At 57.1% G+C, this 26084-nt stretch overlaps 1 protein-coding gene across 1 annotated transcript; it reads left to right on the top strand.

Annotated features, from left to right (window-relative positions):
* The first annotated feature begins 795 nt into the window (after positions 1 to 795).
* LOC128847571 (major histocompatibility complex class I-related gene protein-like) lies at positions 796 to 8960 on the top strand. The gene is made up of 4 exons (XM_054047095.1): positions 796 to 915; positions 3139 to 3402; positions 7420 to 7695; positions 8456 to 8960. Exons 1-4 carry the CDS (start codon positions 861 to 863, stop codon positions 8800 to 8802), a joined length of 942 nt encoding a protein of 313 aa, XP_053903070.1. The 5' UTR covers positions 796 to 860; the 3' UTR covers positions 8803 to 8960.
* Positions 8961 to 26084: the final 17124 nt, after the last annotated feature.

Here is a 26084-nt window from a genome sequence, read left to right as displayed (position 1 = left end):
CCCTGTAGCAAACCTCGTTGCCTACTCTGTCCCCATATCTACTCTGGCAACAGCATCAGAGGACCCAACCACATCAGCCACACCATCAGGGGCTCATTCACCTGCACATCCACTAATGTCATATATGCCATCATGTGCCAGCAATGCCCCTCTGCCATGTACATTGGCCAAACCGGACAGTCCCTCCGCAAAAGAATAAATGGACACAAATCGGACATCAGGAATGGTAACATACACAAGCCAGTAAGTGAACACTTCAATCTCCCTGGTCATTCTATCACAGATTTAAAAGTCACTGTCATTGAACAAAAAAACTTCAGGAACAGACTTCAAAGAGAAACAGCAGAACTAAAATTCATTTGCAAATTCAACACCATTAATCTGGGCTTGAATAGGGATTGGGAGTGGCTGGCTCACTACAGAAGCAGCTTTTCCTCTCCTGGAATTGACACCTCCTCATCTATTATTGGGAGTGGACTACATCCACCCTGATTGAATTGGCCTTGTCAACACTGGTTCTCCACTTGTGAAGTAACTCCCTGCTCTCCATGTGTCAGTATATAATGCCTGCATCTGTAACTTTCACTCTATGCATCGGAAGAAGTGAGGTTTTTACTCACGAAAGCTTATGCCCAAATAAATCTGTTAGTCTTTAAGGTGCCACCAGACCCCTTGTTGTTTTTGTAGATACAGACTAATACGGCTACCCCCTGATACTTGACATCTCTGTTGAGTTTCGCTTTCCCGGGCCCAACCTGCCCGGCCGGGTTCTGCCCAGCGACCGGTGACGCGGCGGGGCCGCGCGCGGCTATTGGACGGGACGGCGGGAGCCCGGGACGGGGGAAAGGGACCGGGCGGCGATGGCGATGCTGCTGCTGCTCCTGGGGGCTGCGGCCCCCCCGGGGGGCTGCTCCGGTCAGTGCGGGGGGGGTCCGACCGGACATGGGGGGTGTGAGCAGTGCTGGGCTCTGCGTCCGGACCGGAGCGGGGGTGTCCGGTCAATGTCTGTCCGGGATCCCCCGGCGGGGGCTGGTTCTGGGCCTGTCCCGTGTTCGCCCCCCCAGGACCCTGGTCCCGCTGTGCCCGGCGCTGCGCACCCGGATCAGCCGGCGCGGCCCGGGAGGTTCTGGGCGGGGGGGTCGGTTCTGGTTTGTTGGGTCCCGGCCCGATGGTGCCGGTCGGTGACTAACGGGATTTGGGGTCTGGGGTCCGGGTCCCGCCCTGCCCCGGGGCTGTGGGGATCCCCGCGCCAGGCGCTGCCCGGCTGGGTCCTTCCCGGGGGGGCAGGACGCGGCTCCCCCCGCCCCCATCCCTGTCTGCAGAGCCCAGGGGGTGAGTGACGGGGGTAAATCCCTCCCCCGAGTGACATGGGGGTAGGGGGAGGAAAAGTCTCCTCGGACTCTCCGCCCCTAAGTGGCTCCCGGCAGGTTCTTGGCGCTGGTTTAACCCGTGTCCAGACCCCCCGAGGGGCTTGGCCCTGGCTAGGTGCGGCCGAGGCTGAGCTGTGTCCGCACCAGGCCAGCCGCCCCCAGGGCAGCGATGGGTCTGTGAGTGGGGACAAGTCTTTAGAGGTGTCGTCCTAGGGGGGATGTGTCACCCCCCCTGCCCCATCTCCGGCCGTGTGCCCGGGGAGCGGTGGAGCCCCAGGATCTGTGCGTTAATCAGGGCTCGGTTTGGGGGCGAGCGCCCATTGCAGAGCACAGACCAGCGGCTGCCTTTGTGCCCCTGGGATCTCCTGGGATTGCTGGGTAGGAGCTTCGGGATCCCCATGGGGGGGGTGGGGAGAGGGGCAGGGGCACGTCCTGCTTTTCCTGGTCTGGACGTGACTCTCCCATGGCGCTGACTTCAGTACTGGGAAAACTGGTTGAAACTATAATAAAGAACAATATTGTCAGACCCAGAGATGAACATAATTTGTTGAGGAAAAGTCAACATGGTTTTTGTAAAGGGAAATCATGTCTCACCAGTCTACTCGAGTTCTTTGAGGGGGTCAACAAGCATGTGGACAAGGGGATCCAGTGGATATAGTGTACTTAGACTTTCAGAAAGCCTTTGACAAGGTCGCTCACCAAAGGCTGTTACGCAAAGTAACCTGTCATGGGATAGGAGGGAAGGTTCTCTCATGGACTGGTAACTGGTTGAAAGACAGGAAACAAAGGGTAGGAATAAATGGGCTGTTTTCAGAATGGAGAGAGGTAAGTAGTGGTCTCCCCCAGGGATCTATACTGGGACCAGTCCTATTCAACATATTCATAAATGATCTGGAAAAGGGGTAAACAGTGAGGTGGCAAATTTTGCAGATGATACACAATTACTAAAGATAGTTAAGACCCAGGCAGACTGTGAAGAGCTACAAAAGGATCTCACAAAACTGGGCGACTGGGCAACAAAATGGCAGATGAAATTTAATGTTGATAAATGCAAAGTAATACACATTGGAAAACAATCTCAACTATAAATATACAATGATGGGGTCTGAATTAGCTGTTACCACTCAAGAAAGATCTTGGCGTCATTGTGGAGAGTTCTCTGAAAACATCCACTCAATGTGAAGCGGCAGCCAAAAACCGAACAGCATGCTGGGAACCATTAAGAAAGGGATAGATAGATGCCTGTGCCTCTAAGAACCCAGCCCTGGGAAGCCCATGCTGAGAGGTGCTGTCTGTCAGAGGGGAAATAAAAAAGGCCCTTAGCCCCGCACCATTTTTGCAAACACTGGTGTCTCAGTCCCACTGGGGTAACTGCTACCCCCTGTGCCCTGCCTGTGCCGGGTTTTGCCTCTGCCACCCTCTGCCAGCGCCTCACCCTGAGCTTAACTCCTGCTCCTCCCCCCAGCCCTGATTTTCCCGTTAGCCCCTCTCCTAATGCTGCCTCCAGTTGCCTGACCCCCCGACCAGTTAATTTCCACCCCCTGCTCAGACCCTGGGCACCCCCCTGCTCCAATTCACCCCCTTTGCCACTTTTTAACCCCTGTCAAAAGCAGTCAGCAGAATCCTAGGGCAAATAAGGGCAGGGTGAAGGGCAGTGGCTTCAGCAGATGTACTGAGCATGCTCAGTGCACCCCAAGTAGCACATTCCTACGCGGAGCAATTTAATACACTACACTGGCGGCTCTGACCCCCCCCCGTCTCCCCGCAGACCCGCACTCGCTGCGCTATTTCTACACGGGGGTGTCGGAGCCCGGCCCGGGGCTGCCCCCATTCATCACAGTCGGGTATGTGGACGATCAGCTCATCGATCACTACGACAGCGAGCGGGGGAGCACGGTGCCACGCGCGGCGTGGATGGCGCGGAACCTGGACGCGCAGTACTGGGACCAGAACACGCAGATCTCCCAGGGCGCGCAGGCCGTGTTCCGGGTGGACCTGAACACCCTGCACCAGCGCTACAACCAGAGCGCGGGTGAGTGCGGGGCCCGGTCACAGCCCCAGACCGGACCCGGGGCTCGCGCTGCGGGGGGGGGGGGGGGCAGAGGGGCTCACAGCAGGGTGGGGGCTAGGGGGTCAGTGTTGGGGGATCGGAGGAGGGGGACCCCCAAGGGGGGTCAGTGTGAATTGCAGGGAGGGGACAGAGGGACTCACAGCAGGGCAGGGGATGGGGGGGTCGTGGGGTGGGGGAGCGGAGTAGAGGGACTCATTGGGGGGGTTAGGGTCAGGCAGGTTGGTGTGAACACAGGGTTCCCATGGGGGTAAGGGTGGGGAGGGTGGTATGAATGGGGGAGGAGATAGAGGCAACTGTGGGTGGGGAAGCGTCGGGGTGGGGTCAGTGTGAACAAGAGCACCCGACAGGTGGGTGCTGGTGTGAAAGTGGGGGGAGGGGACAGAGGGACCCTCACGGAGGGCAGTGTGAATTGGGGGATAGAGACAGGACCCATGGGGGCACTTTCTCATGGGGGGCAGTGTGAACGTGGGGGGCAGATGGACTCATGGGGGGGGCTGCAGGATGGGGGGGTCATGTGAAAACATGTTTGACACCCTCCAAAGTGTGAATCTCTTACTGTTCCCTCCCCAAACACCAGAGACATCTGCTACCAGCCCCACTTCCAGCTGCCTCTGCCCCCCTTCGGGGCCCCCTGCCCCCCAGTCCGGCTGTGGTCAGTTCCCAGGCAGAGCCTCACAAGTGCGGAGGCCAGAAGGTCCCATCGGACCCGGCTAGTCTGGCCTCCTGGTCACCGTGGCCAGAAAATCCCACCTGCGGCTCCTGCCTGCGGGGGCCTGTTCCTCCCTGCTGGGACAGCGCCACTGTCCGACCCCCAGCGTGTGGGTGAGCTGGGGCAGGGTCTGAGCCGTCTGGTCTCCAGTCACAGACACCGCGTGATGGGGAATCCCAGTATCGACAGCCCCAAGGCCGGGCGCTGGGACAGTTTGTACAGGGGGGCTGAGAGCCATTGAACCAAACTGTGACCCCTGGGTATGGTGGGATCCACTTCAAACCAGGGGATGCAGCAGCCCCCTAGCACCCCTCGTTTCAGCACCTCTGCCCCAAGTGTTCAGAAATCACGAGTCAGGCTCCACAAATCCGGAGTTTGGCTTAAATACCAGAGTTTTGTGGTGATTCTGTTGGCGGTTCCAGCAGAGCCCCGTGTATCCGATCCTAGCTGGGATCTGGAGCGAGATCAGATCATCAGAAATCGGGATAACCCGGAGAATGGGGAAATGCCACAGGGCCAGCTAGCGGCCACGGGAGAGAGCTCCCGCTCTGACCCTGGCGTCCTGGGTGTCCGGTTAATGCAGAGAGCTGCTAACGGTGGGTCAGATAAATGGGGTTCTGCTGTCTTTTTATTTGCCTCTGGTTTGTGCCTTCAGGAGTCAAATTTCCAGGCTTTTCTCTGCCGCTAGGAGGGCTAGAACTTACAGCTGTAAGGAAGAGCTGAGACTCCCCCTAATCCCATGAGTCCAGGCGCTGGGGCTTTACCAAACCCACCCAGTGTCACGAGAGGCACAGTAAAGTCAGGCGAGCGGCAGTGCTGCATTCACCTAGCCCGGGGGAGAAGCTGCTCGGCAGGGAGCCTCCCTAGGAGGAGTTTTGTCTTGTTCCCAGTCTGAGTTTATCGACAGTCGGTTCCTCTCCCCGGCTCAGAACCAGGGTCTGACATCGGCTCGGGCTGGCGGGTGGAGAATCAGCCCCTGTAACGTGCAGAGACTCCCCGGCTGTCTGACTCCTGCCAGCACAAACCCCATTATGTGTCCCCCGATTGGACCCCCCGGGTGAGGCAGGTTCCCCTGCACGCTATCGATAGAGGGGTAAAGAGCCGTTCCTCCGGCTGGATCCCCCGGGGGGGGGGGGGGGCTAGCCACCTGGCCAGGCTCCGGGATTGTGCTGTCTCACGTCGCGCGTTGTGATCCGTAAGTGTTCAGTGCCGGGCGCTACTGACCCGTCCCGGGGGGGGGGGTCCCTGCTGCGCTTTCTCCCCCTGGGCCTGCCCTGCCCTTCCTGAGCAAGGACTGTCACTGCCCGGTCCCATGACCCCCATGTCCATGATACCGGCCTGTGGCATCGGTCCCACCCGGGAGCGTCCCCAGCCCCTCCTGGTACCTCCCCCCCCCCCAGCACTGAGATAGCAGCAGTGAGAGCTAATTCCCATCCTGTCCCCGACACCTGGGTCCTTTGGCCGTGCCCCTGACTGAGCGACAGGGCGAAGGGTTGCCGGGTGTCTGCCCCCTTAGCGCTCCCTCTCTGGGGCTGGTTTAACCCCCTCCTGACGTCTGGCCCATTGGTCCCGGCTGTGAGACTGTCCAGCCTGACCTGCTCCCACGGACACCGGCCTCCCTAGCACTGAGAGAGGGGCTCTGCTCGCCCGCCCCGAACCCTGTGCTGGGGAGCTGCTGTTCTGTCCCTGCCCCCCCCCTCCCCAGCTGCTACCCTGCCTCCCCCCTCCTGCCTCTTTCCCCCCATATTGACCCCTCCCTCCTCTCAGCTTGTGGGACACTATCCTGAGTCCTCCATCTTAGCAGCGTTACTCGCGGCTCCTGGCGGCTCAGGACTGGAGCGGCTGCTGCTCCGGCTTTCCCCACCAGCAGGGGGTGCTGCTCACCCCCCGCTCCCTGCTGCGTGCTGTTCTGGGGAATTCTGTGCCAAACAACTAACAATTCTGCGCACAATTTTACAATTTTGCATATTTTTTGTCAAAATAACACAATATAATCCTTCCAGTTTCAATTTTTTTTTATTTAGTTCAAAATATCTTTCAGCAGGTATGTCTGTAACAGTACAGACAACAGCGATTCAGCAAATGTTTTTTGACACGTAGATTACTTCCTAGGCATATAAATACAGAGCACTGAGTAATTCATTTAAACTACAGTACGGATTTCCACCCCCCCCCCCCCCCCAGAAGCGATGTAAAGGCTGGGGGCAGTCGGGGTAACGGCGGAGCTGAGGGAGAGGGAAGTAATTGCTGGTCAGGAGCCTGGGAGTGAACCTGGAGGGTTGTTGGGGGTGGCTGGGAGAATTATGGAACAGGTTGTTTGGGGGGAGGGGGGATTGTTATGGGGCTGGGAAGCCTCCCCCTTGCAGACCCCGGCTGACCCCAGCCTCTCCCACTCAGCGAGGCACATTTGTCATGGAGTCTCCGGGTGATGCTCTGGAACTGCTCCCCACAAAGCCAGTCAGGACTCTGGGGAGCCTCCTCTCCCTCGGAGCAGACTGTTTTCAGGGCAAGAAGCTCACACGGCTTCACCTCCTGGGTCTGACCTGGGAGCATTCAGCATATGCCCCTCCGTGCGCTTCCCACAGCGAGTCCACCCCGGCGGGTTCTGGGGCAGCCAGAGGGTCCTGCACCCCCCACTTCGCAGTCAGACGTGACTCTTAGCCAGCCAGTAACACAGAGGTTTATTAGATGACAGGAACACGGTCTAAAATAGAGCTTGTAGGTCCAGAGAACCGGACCCCTCAGCCGGGTCCATTCTGGGGGCGCTGCTGGGTGGGGTCAGTGTGAACAGGGAGGGGGCAGAGGGACCCTGTGCGGTTGCTCCAGTCAGAGCAGGGTTAAGGGTGAGGCCCTGTTCCCTCTCTCCCTGCAGGGCGGCTCCCATCACAACCCCTCTGGCTGCAGCCCTGAGTGTTGGGGGCTCCCTCCAGAGAGCAGGGGCTGGGCTGGGGGGACTGGCCCCCAGAGCAGGGGGGGCATTGGGCTGGCCAGAGGGGCAGTGAGCACTGCATGAGGGGATAAGGGATGGGAGCAATGCCAGTGGGGGGGGGTCTTTCCCCTGTCACAGCCAGAGCCCCCCCTGCACAGGGAAACCCCCCCCATTGGTGGGTCCATGTGGGGCTCTGTGAGGTTGGTGGGCACAGGCCGAGGGGGACCCCAGGCTGTGGACAGCTCGCAGTACAGGGGGATGGGGGTGTTAGAGAATCTCTAGCAGCTCCCTGTGGCTTAAACCTTGACCCAGCCCTGGGCCCCGGCTCCGTGTGTTTCAGGATTTCACACTCTCCAAGTGATGTACGGCTGTGATCTCCGGGGTGACAGCTCCAAAGGGGGTTTTTACCAGTATGCGTATGATGGGCAAGACTTTGTCAGCTTCGATAAGGACCAGGAGACCTGGGTAGCGGCAGATGACGCAGCTCAGATCACCAAACGCAAATGGGATGCTGACAGGAGCATCGCTCAGGGACTGAGAGCCTACCTGGAGAGGACCTGCATTGAGTGGGTGGGGAAGTACCTGGAGTATGGGAAGGAGACGCTGCAGAGGAGAGGTGAGGGGGGCACGTCAGAGCCTGGGGGTCACTGAATGGGCTGTATCCTCACTGCAGAGATCGCTCCCTCATGTCCATCATGGTCAGCGTTGTCCCTGGCAGCAGGGCAGTCCCTAGCTATTCTGGGGCCCTACGCAGCCCCCCCGGGGCGGGGCGGAGCAGGGGGAGCTTTGGGGGCGGGGTGGAGTGGGGGTAGAGCTGCGGCAGAGCAGGGGTGGGAAGAGGCGGGGCAGAGGCTGGAGCAGCACGCAGCTGCACAGGGCACCAGAAAATGTGGTGCCCCAAATTCCCTGGTGCCCTACACAGCTGTGTACTTTGCGTGTGGGTGGGGACGGCCCCGCCTGGCAGGATGTTTCTGTTCCCCCATCGGGCGAGGCCCCAGCGTTGCTGCAGGATCCCGCCCTGCTCAGATCCCCCCAGCCGAGCAGGGCCCCTCGGGGTACCTGTGCCATGGTCACGTGTATCAGAACCAGATGCGAGAGCGCGGCTGCACCAGGTCCCGTCCCTCTGGCCAGGGACGGGGCAGTGCTGTCCCCTGTGGTGCATTGTCAGGGTCAGGGCGCTGCCGGCTCCGGCTGGAAGGGAGAGCAGTCTGTGGTCACTGGGCTGATAGGGGCGGTGAGGGACTCACCTGTCGGGTCTCCCAGTGCAGGGGGCTGAGCCGGTGCCTCCCACAGGGGTTCCAGCCCCCTCGGTTGCTGCTGCCCTGGGGGATCCAGCTCGGGGAGTTCCCTCTAACTCCATCTCTCCTTCCCCCCAGAACCACCACGGGTGCACGTGAGCGACCAGCCGAGCTGGGATGGGCTCACCACCCTCTCCTGCCGGGTCCACGGCTTCTACCCGCGCAACGTGGCCGTCGTGTGGCTGAAGAAGGGGGTGCCCGTGCCGCAGGAGACGATCCAGTGGGGGGTGCTTCCCAGCGGGGACGGGACTTACCAGACCCGGGCCACCATCGAGATCGACCCCAGAAGTGAGACTGATTATACCTGCTGTGTGGAGCACCCCAGCCTGGTGGAGGATCTGAGAGTGCCCTGGGGTAAGGGGGGGACTGGCCTGGGATGGGCAGAAGAAGTTTTTGGGAGGGTTATGAAATGGTTTTTTTCTTAATTACTATTATTATTAATACTTTATTAATATGACTTTATTTTGTATCAAATGAACAAACAACTTCATGAGTAAAGTTTTATGAATGAAACAGCGTTCATTCATAAAACCAGCTATTGCAATAACCGGCTAAATGGCAATAAAGCCGCTCGTTAAGTCCCTGCAGTTTGTGCTTATTGAGAAAGTCCACAGCTGTTCGGTGCAATTACCATCCGCTTGCAGTTTCAGTTCATTTGCTGCTTGGATCGCTGGTCCTTGCTGTTCGGGTCACTGTTTTACCATTGTAACTAACCCCTGTTCACTGTTTGCCTCCCAACATTGTAAATTCTTCATTACACTTGTTTTGATCAGGCTCCATATTGTAACTCAAACTCCACTTTGAAATGCTCACTCCACTTTGCAAACCCTGCTGTACCCTTATTAACTTAGTTCAGGTGTGTGAATGAGGGATGTATGGATAATGGAATCAACCTCCAGCCCCGCCTGGCCTGATAAAGTGAAGGGCAAAGACCAGCGGCTGAAGATGCAGACAACAGCCCTGACAAAGTGAGAAGAGCCCACCCCAAAAAGAGAAGAACAAAGGTGCAATAGAAGGAAGATCAAAGCCAGGTCCGAGGCTGAAAGTCACGTCTGCAATGGACAGGTGAGCAATCACCAAACCCAGAGGCAGTGTGACAGAGCAAGACCCAGAGACTCTTGTTCAAACTAAAGCCGATAAAAAGGACGGGTGCGATGGGAGACTTTGGGTAACGTTCTGCTGCCAACATGGAAGGGCATCGGTGCACGGCCAAGAGAGACCCAGCTCCTCCTCGTGCCTGGCTTTCCTGGACAGTTACCACCACAGCTGCGAACCCAAGCTGCAAAATCAAGCCAAGGACTCAAGCTATATTTAGGACTGGTAACTAGACAGCAGCTGCAGAACATTTGTGTGTGTGTGTGTGTGGTGGGGGGATATTAGCTGACAGTTATAGATCAAATTGTGTTCTCATAATAAACGTGGCATCTTGCCTTGTCCCCTGAAAAGATCCTGTGTAGTTTTATCAGCGTAACATTTTTGGTGGAGAACGCGTTAGGAGGAGCAAGCGTAGTATCCCCGAGTATTACAAAAACTGGTGTGCACCCCGCCAGCTTTAGTGAGCCTGGCACTATAGGAAAACGATTGGAAACTTTCAATTGATTAACCACATCAACTCTGTAGGAAATAGGAGTTTAGGTTTGGATATTATCACAATAGTGAAATTGCTGTTCCAGGAGTTGAATAGTGAAATTGCTCTTCTAGGAGTGAGGAGATTATAGTGATTGATATTTATCAATTCGGTTTTGTGTTGTGTGTGGTTGGTTGTTGCACAATTGTGGGGGGAAATGTTTAAGAAAACGCAGGCTAAGATATCCTTAGAGAAAAACAGGGAACGTTGCCTTTTGTACAGGAACCCACGCCCTTTAAACAAGTCTTACGGAGGTTTGGACACAGGCCGTGGACTGAAGGGGGGCTGGGAGATGAATGCACCATTTCAGACTTAGAGGATAGGCTTGCACCGTATATAATCCTGAACACGCCTACTGCGACTAAACGGGATTCAGCAGCAGTCTGGCTTTTGTGGGAAGCACGCAGGGACTTCTACTCCCACTTGGCATCCTGCCGAGAGGAGAATGCCTCCCTGCATGAAAAACTCACTCATATGGAGAAAGAGGCAGAAAGATGGAAAGTGATAGCGACAGGGGTGCAAAGCCAGCTAGACCCTCTCAGGGAGGCAATCAGGGAGGACAAACAAAAAGAAAAAAGGTTAGAGGAACAAGTTGGGGAAAAGGAAAAAATAGACAAAGAAAATCAGGTATTGCAGGGCACGATAAAGAAATTAACCCTAGAACAAGGTAGAGCTCTCCCCGCTAATCCCAACCAATGCGAATCCCTTATCCAGCACCTTAAACAGAGTCTTGGGTTTGCGAACCGCCAGACAGCAGCAGTGACAGCAGGTGAGTGGGACTTTGATCCCCAAAGTGATGTCCCTGAGTGGGAGGATGCCCCGTGGGATCTAGCGAGGTACAGGAAAGAGAGAGACGGGGGAGCAATTCTGAGCCCCGGGGCCAGTTGCAGCCGTTACCAGAATTATCGTAACAGAAATAGACACAGCTGCAGGGACAAGCACAGCCACTACAACTGTCCCTGTGTCAGCAGCGGATCTCCAAGCAATGGCAAAAATGCTGGGACCCCTTAGCCGTGAACGTTTCCCAAAACAGACTCTGCGTGCGCTACAATGGGCAAGCAGAGAAAATGTAACGGTCCCGGGGCTTAAACGCCTCATGACAGCTTGTGCAGCCCCAGAATGACAGGGAGTCATTGATCGAGTGATAAGAGAAAACAGGGAAAATGAGACTTTCTTACCCCTGTTTGCGAGTCTAGGAGAACAAATGGATCGCCGCCATCTAATGCTACAGGCGGCCAGCATGATGCAGGAACCTAGTGAAGACCCTGAAGGTACCTATCCCGCTGGGGACTAATGCAGGTCATGGCAGGTATAACCCATCCTGAAAACCCACAAGGAGCCCCCGCAAATAACCCCGACGCAGTCGCATATGGCACAAATGCCTTAAGGGACCGTGCTGCAGCTCTTCTCCCTTACTGTGCCAATAAGCTCAGCGTATGGGCGCCTGACTGAGCTCCGAGATCTGATCACACAGGTCACCGCTCGCTCTGGCCCCGCACTCCAAATAAAAAAGGAAAGAGCTCCCTCTGTGGCTGCGCTTCAGCAAATAACTTACTCCAATGAGAGTGGCAGTATGAGAACGGGGCTGCCGAGGTCGCTACTGCGGACGGGGGAATTATAAGCAGTGGGAGCATTATTCATGTTCAGATCCCCGATCATCTCAAAATAATGGTTTCCAAAGACATGAAAAAGAGGGACAGAATTCCTATGACTCCCAGATCCGCCAATTGGCTTAGCGGGCGGTAATGCGATAAGGAGGTGATCGGGAACACTGGGATGGAGCCACAACCCGAGATTTAGTCCAGGAAGCCCTAAAAACACAAGAGAATCAGGGATGTGTAACTAGCTAGTGCCCCCCCCCCCGAGCAATCAGAACTAGGGGGGCCGGCTGGACACGAGCACCCCACATAATACAGGAGCGCAGCAATGGGGCTCACAGATAACGTTTCATGGGATTCTGGAGGGCGACCGTACATTTCTGTCCAGCAGGAGAATCACGCTCCTCCGCTCGCTTTCATTGATACCGGAGCCGCCGTCTCTTTGATTAAAGCCGCCCCACAGGCAGGGGAGAAAGTGAAGCGAGTCACTTTGAAATCTTTTTAGGGAAAGCCAAGTACGGACTGGGAATGGGCACAGGTCCCATTTTCAGTACAAGGCTTTGAAACAAAAGGGAACTTAATTCAGACTCCTGACATGACTGACGAAATTATCTTAGGAGCAGATTGGCTGTATCATAATAACATCATAATCGATTTACCTGGGGGCATATTACGGAAACTAGAAATCCCCTCTGACTGCTCTGAAGATGGAAAGCGGAATATCATTGTATCTAAAGGGCGAGGTTAACTTGTTGCTGCCCTCACTACAGAGCAAGCCGTGGAGTGGCCTCTAAATTCCCCACTGTCTGGACATGAAGAAAAACTGACTGTGGAAAGATCAAGGTCTGTGTTAAAATTGTAGGAGAATTGGTATCCCCTCAAAAACAATATCTCTACCCAAAGGAAGCAGAAGCCCAACTGATAAGGTGTAAACTTAAATGGGTCCATGTATCCCAGATCAAACGGTTTTCTTAGTAGCGTGTGCTTCATCCCTTTTAGGTGCCATATAAAGAATCTGAAGCACTTCAGCTGATTGTCTCCAACTGGAATATTGGTATCAGACTAATTAACAATTTATTTCCATCTCACAACCTCTGCAAGCGTTTTCAGGGGAACACCGGGGGAAGCTGACTGAAGGACACAACAAAGATGTTACTGTTTTGGGGATTTCTGACACAATTATTCACTATGGAAACATCCAATGCGCATTGGGGGATGCAGTGGTTTAATTTCAGCGCTTGGAACCAGATCCAGATGTCACCGATATCTAAGTATACGTTACATGGGCCCTAGAGTTACTCACACTACACGTCTGGTAAACATCACACCCTGTGGCCATGATTGTATATTCGAGGTTAGCTCACCTACCCAGCCTATAATAGATTACAATCATCATTGTCACCCCGTTCTTCCTGGATACTGTGACGGGGTCGGCTTACCCCCCACTAGCCCAGACAGGGTTAAGCCCATGGGATTGACAGCAGAAGTCCCGCCTCCCCGGCGGGACTGGGCATGCTCCAAGTGCTCTAGCAGTATAAAGGGAGGGAGACTGGCTCATTCTGGGCTGGAGGCCGCAGGGGAAGGACCTGCCTGGGAAGCGCCTGCGGAGGGCCAGCCACAGCCTCTGACCACGCCGGGAATTGCAGCCGTCCACGGCCCGCCTGCGCCCCGCGACTGGAGGAAACCCTGGAGACTGGACCCGCCGGAGACAAGGGAATCGACGTCTCATGGGAAACCCCAGCGCAGACTCTGGTAGGAAGAGACCCAGGGAGGGGGACGGAGTGGTACCTCCTGCCCGGGGAAACTCAGCGTGTTTCGGTAGGACCCCCCGCTGAGTCAGTGGCAAGCTGCTACGCCACTGTTAGGGCCCTGGGTCGGGGCCTGGTGCAGTTGGGTGGGCCTGGACCCCCCTACCGGGGCAGCCACACCCCATAAGGGGCGCCCCCAACGCGATAAACTCTGGCCGCTAGGCCCCACCGCCCTGTGTCAAAGGGCGGCTCTATGGACTCGGGCCGCTAGGACACGCTGCCCTGCACCGAAGGGGGGCACTACGGACTCGGGCTGCTAGGACACGCTGCCCTGACCCTAGGGGCTTGGACCATCACAGATACCAGACATTTCCACCCTTTAAACCAGGACCCCGAGAGACTCAGACAACAGCAGTCTGGGTAAATGGAACTAAATTGGCAGGAAATGCAACAGTGCTGTTTTTAAATGGTCCACGACCCATAAAAGTATCTCGTCCTCATTTGCTTAAGATGCAGCCTCCCATAGAGGCACAAGTGGCGCCACTAATCGTAAACCTACACAGGTGAATAAACTGGACCAGGAATAATTTGACTCTAACTCAGCCGGAATGTGCACACTATCGCTCCCCCCTGTTTGAAACATGGTTCAAATCCTTACAACCAGAACATCCCCTCCCTCGTCAGCGACGAGGTTGTCATGGAGTCCCCGGGCGACACTCTGGAACTGCTCCCCACAAAGCCAGTCAGGACTCTGGGGAGCCTCCTCTCCCTCGGAGCAGACTGTCTTCAGGGCAAGAAGCTCACACGGGTTCACCTCCTGGGTCTGACCTTGGAGCATTCAGCATATGCCCCCCCGTGCGCTTCCCACAGCGAGTCCGCCCAGGCGGGGTCCTGGGGCAGCCAGAGGGTCCTGCACCCCCACTTCGCAGTCAGACGTGACTCTCAGCCAGTGGCGTAGCCAGGATCTAAGAGCAGGGGGAGTAAACATATAAAAGACGCCCCCCCCTTGGCTCCTCCTCCGGCTGCTCAGCGCGCCCCCGCCCTTGGCTCCTCCTCTGGCCACGCTGCCCCCCCCATTGGCTGCCAGCCACGTTGTGTGGGCCGCCCTGCTGCGCTCCACCCTCCGCTCCTCCGGCCGCGGCCGCTGGCCGTGCTGTGCGGGCCGCCCTGCTGCAGGGAGCGCGGCTCGGGCGCCCGGGGAGGGCTCCCCCAGGCGGGGTGGCAGGGGGTTCCGCGGCAGGCCGGGGCCAGCAGGGCTCGTTCGCAGAGGTGCCGGGGCTCACCCCGAGCAGGGCTGTTCTCCCGTCCCCTGGGCAGGCTGGGAGCCCGGCACCGAGCCCGCGGTAATGCTCCCTCCCGCTGGCGACCAACACCATGGCCACATGTCCCCCCAAACTTTGCCTCGGGCCGGGCACAGCAGCGCAGCTGGCTCACAGCCCGCCGCCCGCACCCTGAGTCCCACGGCCCCACCACGCCTGGGCGGGAGCTGGCGGCCACTCTCCGCTCCCCTTCCCATGCGGCGGCCAGCATAGACGGGCCCCTGAACCTCTCCACCACCCCGTGGGAGCAGCGGCCAACCGGAGCGGCGGCGGCGGCCCTGCCCGGCCAGGCCCCGCTGTCGGTGTTTGGTGTGCTGCTGCTGGCCGCCGCCGCCTTCCTGTGGGACGCGATGGTGCTGGCCACCATCCTGCGGGTGCGCGCCTTCCTCCGCGTGCCCCACAACCTGGTGGCCTCCATGGCCGTCTAGTGCCGCCCCCCCCCTCCTCCGGCCGCGCTGTGCAGGCCGCCCTGTTTCGCCCCACCCCCACCCCTTCTCCCGCTCCTGGGGCGGCCAAGTGCCCCCTCCCCTCTCTCCTCCTCCACTCCGCCCCCTCCCCCGCCGCGGGTGCACTGAGCCAGGCTGTTCTCAGCGGGGCGACCGGCAGCACTGAGTCTTTCCGTCCCAAGGCTGCTGCCGAGGCACCCAGCCTCCTCCCCCCTCGCCACTTCTCCCCCCGGCCGCCGGCCCCTATCGCCGGGCAGCATGCGCCCAGCCCAGCCCCACCACCGCGCATACTCCCCCCAGCCCCTCACCGCCACGCGCCCTGGCCTGGCCCGAGAGCTCCGGACCCAAACGGGCCCAGCAGCGCAGGTGCACGCAGCCCATCCCCGCTCTTTACCTGGCCGCCTGGCGTGCTCCTCCGGCCGCGCCGGTCCCCCCCCCCCCATGGCTCCTCCGGCCGTGCTGCCCTTCAGAGAGGAGCGGGCCCCGCCCGCTGGCACCATATAAGATAACCCCTAAGGTGCCACTTTTGAAAAATGTGATTGGGGAAGCGGTTGCTTCCCCTGCACCCCACTAGCTACGCTACTGCTCTCAGCCAGCCAGTAACACAGAGGTTTATTAGACGACAGGAACATGGTCTAAAACAGAGCTTGTAGGTACAGAGACCAGGACCCCTTGGCCAGGTCCATTCTGGGGCCCAGCGAGCCAGACACCCCCGTCTGCCCTCACTTCCCATCCCCAGCCAGCTCCCAACTGAAACCCCCTCCAGCCCCTCCTTTCTGGCCTTTGTCTCTTTCCCGGGCCAGGAGGTCACCTGATCTTTTTGTTCACCTTTAGCTATTTCCTTGCAGGGGGGGAAGGGCCCCAGCCATTTGTTGCTAGGAGACAGATTGACGGCCATTTATGCACACTGGAGACTTAAGAAATGCATAGGGGAAACTGAGGCACCCACACAGTATTCAGAGGAAACATTAAGAACAGTCCCACTTCGTCACAGAGGTATAACATATACTTTATTAGGCGGCATAGGAACAGAAACAGGAATTCTAAATTCAGTAGACCTAGAAGCATTGAAAAACTGGCCATCAGTTTAGGCTTGAAATTAGACGAAGGTTTCTAACCGTCAGAGGGGTGAAGTTCTGGAACAGCCTCCCAGGGGGAGCAGTGGGGGCAAAGGACATATCTGGCTTCAAGACTAAGCTTGATAAGTTTATGGAGGGGATGGTATGACGGGATAGCCTAATTTTGGCAATTAATTGGTCTTTGACTATTAGTGGTAAATATGCCCAGTGGTCTGTGATGGGATGTTAGATGGGGGGGATCTGAGTTACTACAGAGAATTCTTTCCTGGGTGCTGGCTGGTGAGTCTCGCCCACATGCTCAGGGTTTAGCTGATTGTAATATTTGGGGTCGGGAAGGAATTTTCCTCCAGGATAGATTGGCAGAGGCCCTGGAGGTTTTTCGCCTTCCTCCACAGCATGGGGCAGGGGTCACTTGCTGGAGGATTCTCTGCACCTTGAAGACTTTAAACCAGGATTTGGGGACTTCAATAACTCAGGCATAGGTTAGGGGTTTGTTACAGGAGTGGGTGGGTGGGTGAGATACTGTGGCCTGCGTTGTGCAGGAGGTCAGACTAGATGATCATAATGGGCCCTTCTGACCTTAAAGTCTCCGAGTCTATGAAAAATAAGGCCAGCGTGGTAGAAGCATTGCATCACACTATTGTACGGGGGGCAGGAGCACCAGATCGCTGAATTGGTACAAACTGGGGTAAATACAATGAAATTACAATGGCATACTTGGGAACATGCTAACCAGGCATTCTGGGCTCAATACGCCACCAGGAGGGACATAGCCAACAAAACGACGTTAGCCCTGTGGTGTTCTGAACAATTATTCTCTGTTATGCTGACAGGAAGGGAGATGGATTGGGTACGAGCTAAAGATATGACAGTCAACTCCTCTGCTGACAAAACATGAAAATAACCTTTTCCTTCCCTATGTTTCTGGCTGGTACAAGGCCCTGGAATCGAATGTGTACACATCGACCCTCACGGGGCACATCACTAACAAGTAATACGGGTCCTGCCACACGAGCATAGAGTCACTCTGTGGCCATTCGTAGCCCTTCCTGTTCTCCGGGGCAGACATCCTTGGGTTCCTCGGTTGGTAGGAACGTATTTGAACGAACAAGGGGAAATCATAGACCATCGCTTGTGTTCAAGGTGGGCTGCACAACAATGGGTATGTCCTACCTTACCGACGTTAGAAGAGCCCTGCTCCTTACCACAGAAAACTCTGGCAACCTACTACTGGGATGAACTCGATAACACTACCACAAAAACGTTCATTCATAAAACTAGCTATCGCAATAACCGGCTAAATGGCAATAAAGCCGCTCGTTAAGTCCCTGCAGTTCGCGCTTATTGAGACATTGTAACTCCTGTTCACTGTTTGCCTCCCAACATTGTAAATTGTTCATTACACTTGTTTTGATCAGGCTCCATATTGTAACTAAAACTCCACTTTGAAATGCTCACTCGACTTTGCAAACCCTGCTGTACCCTTATTAACTTAGTTCAGGTGTGTGAATGAGGGATGTATGGATAATGGAATCAACCTCCAGCCCCAGCCTGGCCTGATAAAGTGAAGGGCAAAGACCAGCGGCTGAAGATGCAGACAACAGCCCTGACAAAGTGAGAAGAGCCCACCCCAAAAAGAGAAGAACAAAGGTGCAATAGAAGGAAGATCAAAGCCAGGTCCGAGGCTGAAAGTCACGTCTGCAATGGACAGGTGAGCAATCACCAAACCCAGAGGCAGCGTGACAGAGCAAGACCCAGAGACTCTGGATTCAAACTAAAAGCGATAAAAAGGATGGGTGAGATGGGAGACTTTGGGTAACATTCTGCTGACAATATTGAAGGGCATCGGTGCATGGCCGACAGAGACCCAGCGCTTCCTCGTGCGGCTTTCCTGGCCAGTTACCACCACGAGCTGTGAACCCAAGCCAAGGACTCAAGCTATGTTCAGGACTGGTAACTACACAGCAGCTGCAGAACTGTGTGTGTGTGTGTGTGTGTGTGTGTGTTAGGCCAGGGGTCGGCAACCTTTCAGAAGTGGTGTGCTGAGTCTTCATTCATTCACTCCAATTTAAGGTTTCGCATGCCAGTCATACATTTTAACATTTTTAGAAGGTCTCTTTCTATAAGTCTATAATATAGAACTAAACTATTGGTGTATGTAAAGTAAATAAGGTTTTTAAAATGTTTATGAAGCTTCATTTAAAATTAAATTAAAATGCAGAGCCCCCCGGACCGGTGGCCAGGACCCGGGAAGTGAGAGTGCCACTGAAAATCAGCTCGCGTGCCGCCTTCGGCACATGTGCCATAGGTTTCCTACCCCTGTATTAGGTATTAGCTATTGATTATAAATCAAATTGTGTTCTCATAATAAACGTGGCATCTTGCGTTGTCCCCTGAAAAGATCCTGTGTAGTTTTATCAGCATAACAACCCACCCCGCCCGCTCCTGTCCCCATGCAGCCTGGCTCTCCTCTCACCCAGCCAAGCTTCTCCCCGGCCCAGCCCCCCTCTCCCCAGTGCCGTCCCTACTGATGGGGGGGGAATCAGCCCCCAAATCCTCGTCCCAGTCAGAGGTGGGCTCTGGCTCTGCTCCCTGCTGGCATCCACCTCCCCTGGATCATTTCCCCCCCACCCCCGCCCGCTTCATCAGGCTGAGTGCGCACGGCGTGTTCCCCCCCACACACACTGCCTGGTGAGCTCAGGGACCAGACACAGCCACGGCTGGTACTGGTCACATGTGGGGGGGGGGAAGTGGCTCTCACCGCCGGGGAGTCCAGCCAGCCGCAGGGCCTGTTGCTGGACCGGTCCCAGGGGCACTGGGGCACATTACCGTGGGACACCCCATACAGCGACGGTAAATCCCGATGCTGGTTTGGAGCAGCCCCCGGGCGCTGGGGAGCCCCCACCGCTCCCCGGCCCGCAGAGAGGGGGGTTCCCGGCTGCAGCTGGTGCCGGTCACTGGTTGGGGTGTAAGGAGAATCAAGCCCTCAGCTGCTCCCAGCGAGGGGAGAGACGTCGAGAACCTGCTGTCCCGACCGCGGCTGTCACTGTGGGTCTCTCCCGGCACGTTAATTCCGGTTGCTGAGCGGTCCGGGCCCCGGTCCCCGGCTCTAACGCTCTGAGCCCGTCCCCTGATGCCGAGCGCTGCCACCCGCGGGCTCCTCCCTTCCCCCAGCCAACGCCGGGCCGGGAAACGCTCTGACCTCCCCCTGCGTGTCCGGCCCCTGTCCCGGGACCAGCCCCCGCCACGGTGCCTTGACTGACGGGAAAATCCTCTTCGCCTTCACAGATCCCCTGAGACGCCGCTGCCCCTTCGCCGCCCCCTGCCGGCAGGGCAGGGCACTGGCTGTGCCAGGTCAGACCCAGGGGCCCGTCTGCCCCGGTGTCCCCCCACCTGCCTTGGGTCAGACCCAGGCACCCGTCTATCCCGGTGTCCCCCCACCTGCCCTGGCTCAGACCCAGGCGCCCGTCTATCCCGGTGTCCCCCCACCTGCCCTGCTGCCCTGGGTCAGACCCAAGGGCCCATCCAGTCTGATACACCCCCCAGACACACACTGGAAAATGGGTCTGTCTCATTCAGCCTCCCCCTCCCTGCTGCCCCAGGTCACACCGATGGGCCCATCTCCCCCAGTATCCCTCACCCCTTCAGCCCCAATAACCAGGCCCCTCTAGCCCGGTCTCCCCTCCGCCACCAGTGCCCCACACCAGCCAGCTACGTTTACAGCAGAGATAAATAGGGTGCATGGCCCAGGGAACAGGCCGGGTGTGTGGGTGGGACAAGGGGCCGGGGGTCCCTGGCGGCAGGTAACACACTAGGGGTCGGGGTGGGGTCTGTGCTGTATGGCCCGGGCTGGGCAGTGGGAGGCACTCTCTCTCTCCGGCCCAGGTGCTCCGATAGGATCACCCTGCAGTGGGTCGTGTGGATCGCTGGCAGGCAGGGGGCAGGTGACCAGACAGCAGGTGTGAAAACTCGGGCTGCGGGGGAGGGGTGATAGGGTCAGACAAAGTCCTGAATCGCTGGCCTGTCCCTATAAACTTGGGCTATTTGCAGCGGCAGCTCCAGGCACCAGCGCTCGAAGCACGTGCCTGGGGCAGCAAGCCGCGGGGTGCGCTCTGCCGGTCCCTGCGAGGGCAGCAGTCAGGCAGCCTTCGGCAGCATGCCTGCGGGAGGTCCACCGGTCGCCGTGCAATTCAGCGTCGGGTACGCCGAAGCCGTGGGACTGGAGGACCTACTGTAGGCGTGCTGCCGAAGGCTGCCTGCCTGCCGTGCTTGGGGTGTCGGACTAGCTAGAGCCACCCCTGGCTATTTGCCCCCCCCAGCGGGGGTCACGGGATCACGCTCCTTCCGCCCTCGTGACCGGCTCCAACCGTCCCCCTGCGCCCGGGTGATTTCTCGGAAACCGGCCGAGATCCCGGCGGGGGGGTTGCAGCCAGCAGGGGGCACTGGAGCCTCGTGCCGCGAGCCGGGCTCGGTGCCAGCTCTAGCCGGGCACCAAGGGACTTTCCCGTGACTCAGCCCAGCAGCTAGAGAGCGGCCGTGGAACCGGGCACAGGGCAGCGCGGTGTGTGCGGGGCAAAGGCCTTGCCGGGGATCCGGGCACCGCCCACCCACCGAGCTGGGTAGCTGGAGCCCTGCCAGCCTTCCTCAAGACCCAGGGAGCCAGGACTCCTGGGTTCTCTCCCCAGCTCTGGGAGACGAGTGGGGGCTGGTGGGTTAGAGCAGGGGGGGCTGGGAGCCGGGACTCCTGGGTTCTCTCCCTTGCTCTGGGAGGGGAGTGGGGGCTGGTGGGTTAGAGCAGGGGGGGCTGGGAGCCAGGACTCCTGGGTTCTCTCCCTTGCTCTGGGAGGGGAGTGGGGGCTGGTGGTTAGAGCAGGGGGGCTGGGAGCCAGGACGCCTGGGTTCTCTCCCCACTCTGTATCTCCTTGATCCCCCCTCCGTCTAGGCTGGGAATCCGTGTGGTCCCTGCCCCATTGCTCCCAGAGTTGCCATCTGTTTTTTGTTGTACGGAGGGGCACAGCTGACCTGTGGGGTGCCCCACACTCCGTAAGGAGGTGGCCTGGTCTGAGCTGAGCCCTGACGCTGCTGTGAGACGGGACTTTCCAGCCGGCCCTGCCCAGCCCCACACCTGGATCTCACCCCCCACACACACACTGGGGCACGTTCCCGGCTCCCCTGTGTATCAGCCAGCGGGGAGCTGAGGTCACCCCGCGGGTCGCTCGGACCTGCCAACGGGAGCTGCAGCATCTGCCCAGCTCCTTAAACAGCCGGGGGGGGGGGGGCTCCTAAGGCAGGCAAAGCCCCCCTCCCCCGACCCCCACAGCTGTTCCCAGGGGACAGACCTCCCTGGTTTGTGCCCCAGACCAGGGCTGCTGTGTCCCCGCCCCACAGGGAGCGGCTGAGCGGCGCTACCATGGGGCACACAGCCCGGGCTGGCGGGTATATGGCTACGGCTCAGGAGCGCTGGGTTCGGTTCCTGACTGAGCCAATCTCTGAATCTGTCTGGCTGTGAGAAACTCAGTGGGAAGGGGGTGCCTAAGCCCCTTGGGCTCCTCTGAAATCCCAGCCTGTGGGCCTCAGGCCCCACTCTGTAAAATGGGATAATGCTTCCTTCGCCTGTAACCCCAGTTACACCCAGGGCAGCTCCCCCCCCCCCCCCCCCGAGCATTGGGCTCAGGCTCTCTGCAGATCCAGGCAGCGTCACTGCATCGGTCACCCACGGAGCAGCTGACCCTTCCCAGAGCAATTGACTCAGGCTCTCTGCACACTCAGGGATCATTGGTCACACTCAGGGCAGCTCCTCCCTCCTGGAGCGATGGATTCAGGCTCTCTGCAGACTCAGGCAGCGTCGCTGAGTCAGTCACACTCAGGGCAGCTCCTCCCCCAGCGACGGGGTCAGGCTCTCTGCATATTCAGGCAGCGTCTCTGCATCAGTGACGGGTGGATTGTTGTGGCCGGGGAGGCATCGCAAACCCAGCTCTGGGGGCTGCTGTGGCCTCTGCCCATCTGGCGCCGCCTCCCCCCAGAGGTGCTGGGAGCACAGTCAGCACTGGGGGTCCCAGCATGGGGGAAGCTTTGCCCCCAGTGCACAGAGGGGAAAGGGAGCTGACTTGATGGCCACACACTGACTCAGCAGCAAACCTGGGGACAGAACCCAGGAGTCCTGGCTCCCAGCCCCCTGCTCTGACCCACTAGGCCCCACTCTGTAGCTGCTGACAGAAATCACATGGTCACAAACCTCCCCTCCCCCATGGCCCTGTTCCTGCCTCAGTCGCTGCTTTCAGACCGAGCTGCCGCCTGCCTGGCGTCTCCCGGCTGTCCCGCCGTCCCCAGGGGTGGGGGTCTCTGGCCGGACTCCCAGGGAGACGGGGGAACTGGTGTCTCTGATCCCGCCCAGCCTCGCACGGGCCTGGTTCACCCACCGTTCCCTGCTGCTGGCCTGGGCAGAGTGGTGGGAAATGCTATCTGGGGGGTGCCGATGCCCGGGCTGCAGGGGTACCATGGGCAGTACAAGGTGCCGGGCAGGGGGGGAACCACGCCCATGGGGATAGGGAGCCATTGGCCTGGGTCACCCTGGTACCCCTCGCCCACAACGCCTGCCCTGGGTGAGGGGGGGAACTGCCCCAGCGGCACCTCCGTGCGAAGCAGGAACATTGTCCCTTGGACGGTCAGACTCAGCTGCTGGACGGGACCTGCCGTCTGGGCACAGACCTGGCTCCCCTCAGCCCAGCCCAGCCACGCCCGGCGCCCTGGAGGTTTTCGGTTCTACAGCGCCTCCCCCGCAAGGCTACAGGAGCCTTTCTGCAAATGGAACAGGATGGTCTGTGGTGAAGCTACAGGCCTGGGGCTCAGGACTCCTGGGTTCACTGCCTGGCTCTACCACAGACGCTGTGTGCGACCTTGGGCAGGTCACTGAACCTCTCAGTGCCTCAGTTTCCCCATCTGTACATACAGCACACGGCTCAATGCGGGGTCCGTGCAGCACCCGGCGCGACAGGGCCCTGATCTTGGTTGGAGTCTGTGCAGGCCGCCCAGCACTACAGGGTGTGACGGTGCTGCCCGTGGGAGCTGGCTGAGGTCAGTCAATTAGGGTGAACTGCAAACCAAACGGGGCAGACAAACCCCAAACGCTGGTGGTTATTCCAATGCTTAGATTTACCAACCAGCCCAAAACAGCCTCTGTGTTACCTCACTGGTTACTCAGACGTCCAAACAACGCAGTTCCCTTAAAGTGCCCAGCCTCAGGCCTCCGTCCAGACACACGTCAGATATGATGCTGATTACTGAGAATCTTCTCTCATCATATAAAAGAAAAGGTTCTTCCAACCCCAAAGGATCAGCCACACACCCAGGTCCAATTATAACTTAGATCTTACCCAAAATACACGCTATAGCCAATTCTTATTAACTAAGCTAAAATTTATTAAAAAAGAAAAGGGAGAGAGTGTTGGTTAAAAGATCAATATACAGACAGACTTGAATTCAATTCTTGAGGTTCAGACACAGCAGAGATGAGCTTGTAGTGGCCAAAAGTCCTTTTAGAAATAGTCCAGAGGTTATAGTCCCATGTCCATATTCAGGGTGACTCCAGTCAGTGACTGGAGATCTCAATCCTTGTGGCTTAAGGTTTCCCCCTCTTGAAACCCAAAGCAGATCTGAGATGAAGCCCAGGGTTTTTATACATTTCCAGCAGCCTTTTGGCCTGAGAAAACAATAGACTTAACTCTCCTTCTTCTAAACAATTAGCACAGGGTAATTTATCCATGAAACAGTTCAGATCCAGGTTACCACAACCTTCAAAGAGACCTAGAGACAATAATACTACTTCACTCAAGTGTCTCCCTAAATACTAATACTCCTTTTTGATCTTTGAATCAAAGCTATAGCAATAGACAAGACTTGTTTGCTGACATCACAAGCCCTGAGCAAACATCTCCCCTTCTATCTCTAATAATGCCGGCTGCATTTCAAAGCTCTATTCATTTATATATCTTCCTAATGAGTCTTTGAAGTTCGGCCCTGGGTCAGGTTAGTCTGTGAGTTAATTAACTCTTTCTGGCCTGGTCACCTTTCAATGAGATATTATATTACACTCTTAACATCACACAGGGCCACAGTCCAGGGTTCCAGGGAACATAAGAACATAACATCAAATAAGAACGTCCATACTGGGTCAGACCAAAGGTCCATCTAGCCCAGTATCCTGTCTGCCGACAGTGGCCAATGGCAGGCGCCCCAGAGGGAATGAACAGACCAGGGAATCCTCAAGTGATCCCTCCCCTGTCGCTCATTCCCAGCTGCTGGCAAACAGAGGCTAGGGACACCATCCCTGTCCATCCTGGCTAATAGCCACTGATGGACCTGTCCTCCAGGAACTTATCTAGTTCTTTTTTGAACTCTGTTATAGTCTTGGCCTTCAGAACATCCTCTGGCAGGGAGTTCCACAGGTTGGCAGTGAGTTGTGTGAAAAAAATACTTCCTTTTGTTTGTTTTAAACCTGCTGCTTGTTAATTTCATTTGTGACCCCTAGTTCTTGTGTTATGTGAAGGAGTAAATAACACTTCCTTATTTACTTTCTCCACACCAGTCATGATTTTATAGACCTCTATCATATCCCCCCTTAGTCGTCTCTTTTCCAAGCTGAAAAGTCCCATTAATTAAAAAAGTCTTATTAACCTCTATTCATACGGCAGCTGTTCCATACCCCTAATAATTTTTGTTGCCCTTTTCTGAACCTTTTCCAATTCCAATATCTCTTTTTTGAGATGGGGCAACCAGAGCTGCACGCAGTATTCAAGATGTGGGCGTATCATGGATTTATATAGAGGCAACATGATATTTTCTGTCCTATTATCTATCCCTTTCTTAATGGTTCCCAACATTTTGTTCACTTTTTAGGCTGCTGCGGCACATTGAGTGGATGTTTTCAGAGAACTATCCACAATGACTCCAAGATCTTTCTTGAGTGGTAATAGCTAATTTAGACCCCATCATTTTGTATGGCTAGTTGGGATGATGTTTTCCGATGTTCATTACTTTGCACTTATCAAAGTACTGCTTTGCAATACCAATAATTACGCTGTGGGCCGTGAGCAGCTCTGGGGAGCCGGAAAAAGCGCCTGGGAGCCCTGTGAAGCTCCGGGTTTGAGACCCAACATCCCAGCTCTCCCCTCCCTGGGGGGCACAGGGATGCCCCATTCCAGGCCCTACTCGGATCTCCTGTCGGGCAGGCTCAGGTGTTCCCAGCCTGCAGCCTGTCAGCGGTAGCTGGAGCTGCCCGGGCCGGGGGCAGGAGGCCAGTGGGCGGCAGTTGCCGGGTTGGGTATTTTACCCACAGCAGCGGGAACAGCCGGGTGCTGTCCATGGCGCACGGACACCTCGGCCTGGGGGGGGGTGGGGGGAAATAATGGCTGAGGGCGTGGGGGTCCAGGGAAATAACGGCCTCTCCCGTCAGGAACCAGGTGAATATTAAACATGGGAGAGTCCCGTCCGTTGCCAACCCACCAGTTGTGATTGCCGTAAAGGGGGAAGCTCTGCTCACCCTGGACGGGTGGCGTGTTACTGACAGCGATGGGGAAGGGATGACTCCGGTATCTGAGGGGACGATTAACAGCTGTGGGGTCTGAACCGCCCCTGAGGTCCCCCCAGCTCAGGCAAAGACTCGGGGCAACAATTCTCCTTCCAAACCCGGGGAAAGGGGCTGGGGTTTAAACCCGTGGGAGGCCCCAGATCTGGGGGATTGTCTGTCCATAGCGGTGCATTGGAGAAAAAAGGGCGACACCGGAGGGGATTTTAGCTCAGAGCACGGCCAGCTCCAGATCATTCCCAGATCCCGGTCAGGCACCGTTCACGGGCTGGCTGAGCCGTTCAGGGGAGTCAGGGCCTGGTCTGTC

Source organism: Malaclemys terrapin, chromosome 13, assembly GCF_027887155.1.
Source record: "Malaclemys terrapin pileata isolate rMalTer1 chromosome 13, rMalTer1.hap1, whole genome shotgun sequence".
In the NCBI taxonomy this organism is placed as follows: domain Eukaryota; kingdom Metazoa; phylum Chordata; order Testudines; family Emydidae; genus Malaclemys; species Malaclemys terrapin.
The sequence above is the reverse complement of the archived record's forward strand: the minus strand, read 5'-3'. Positions and strand labels throughout refer to the sequence as shown.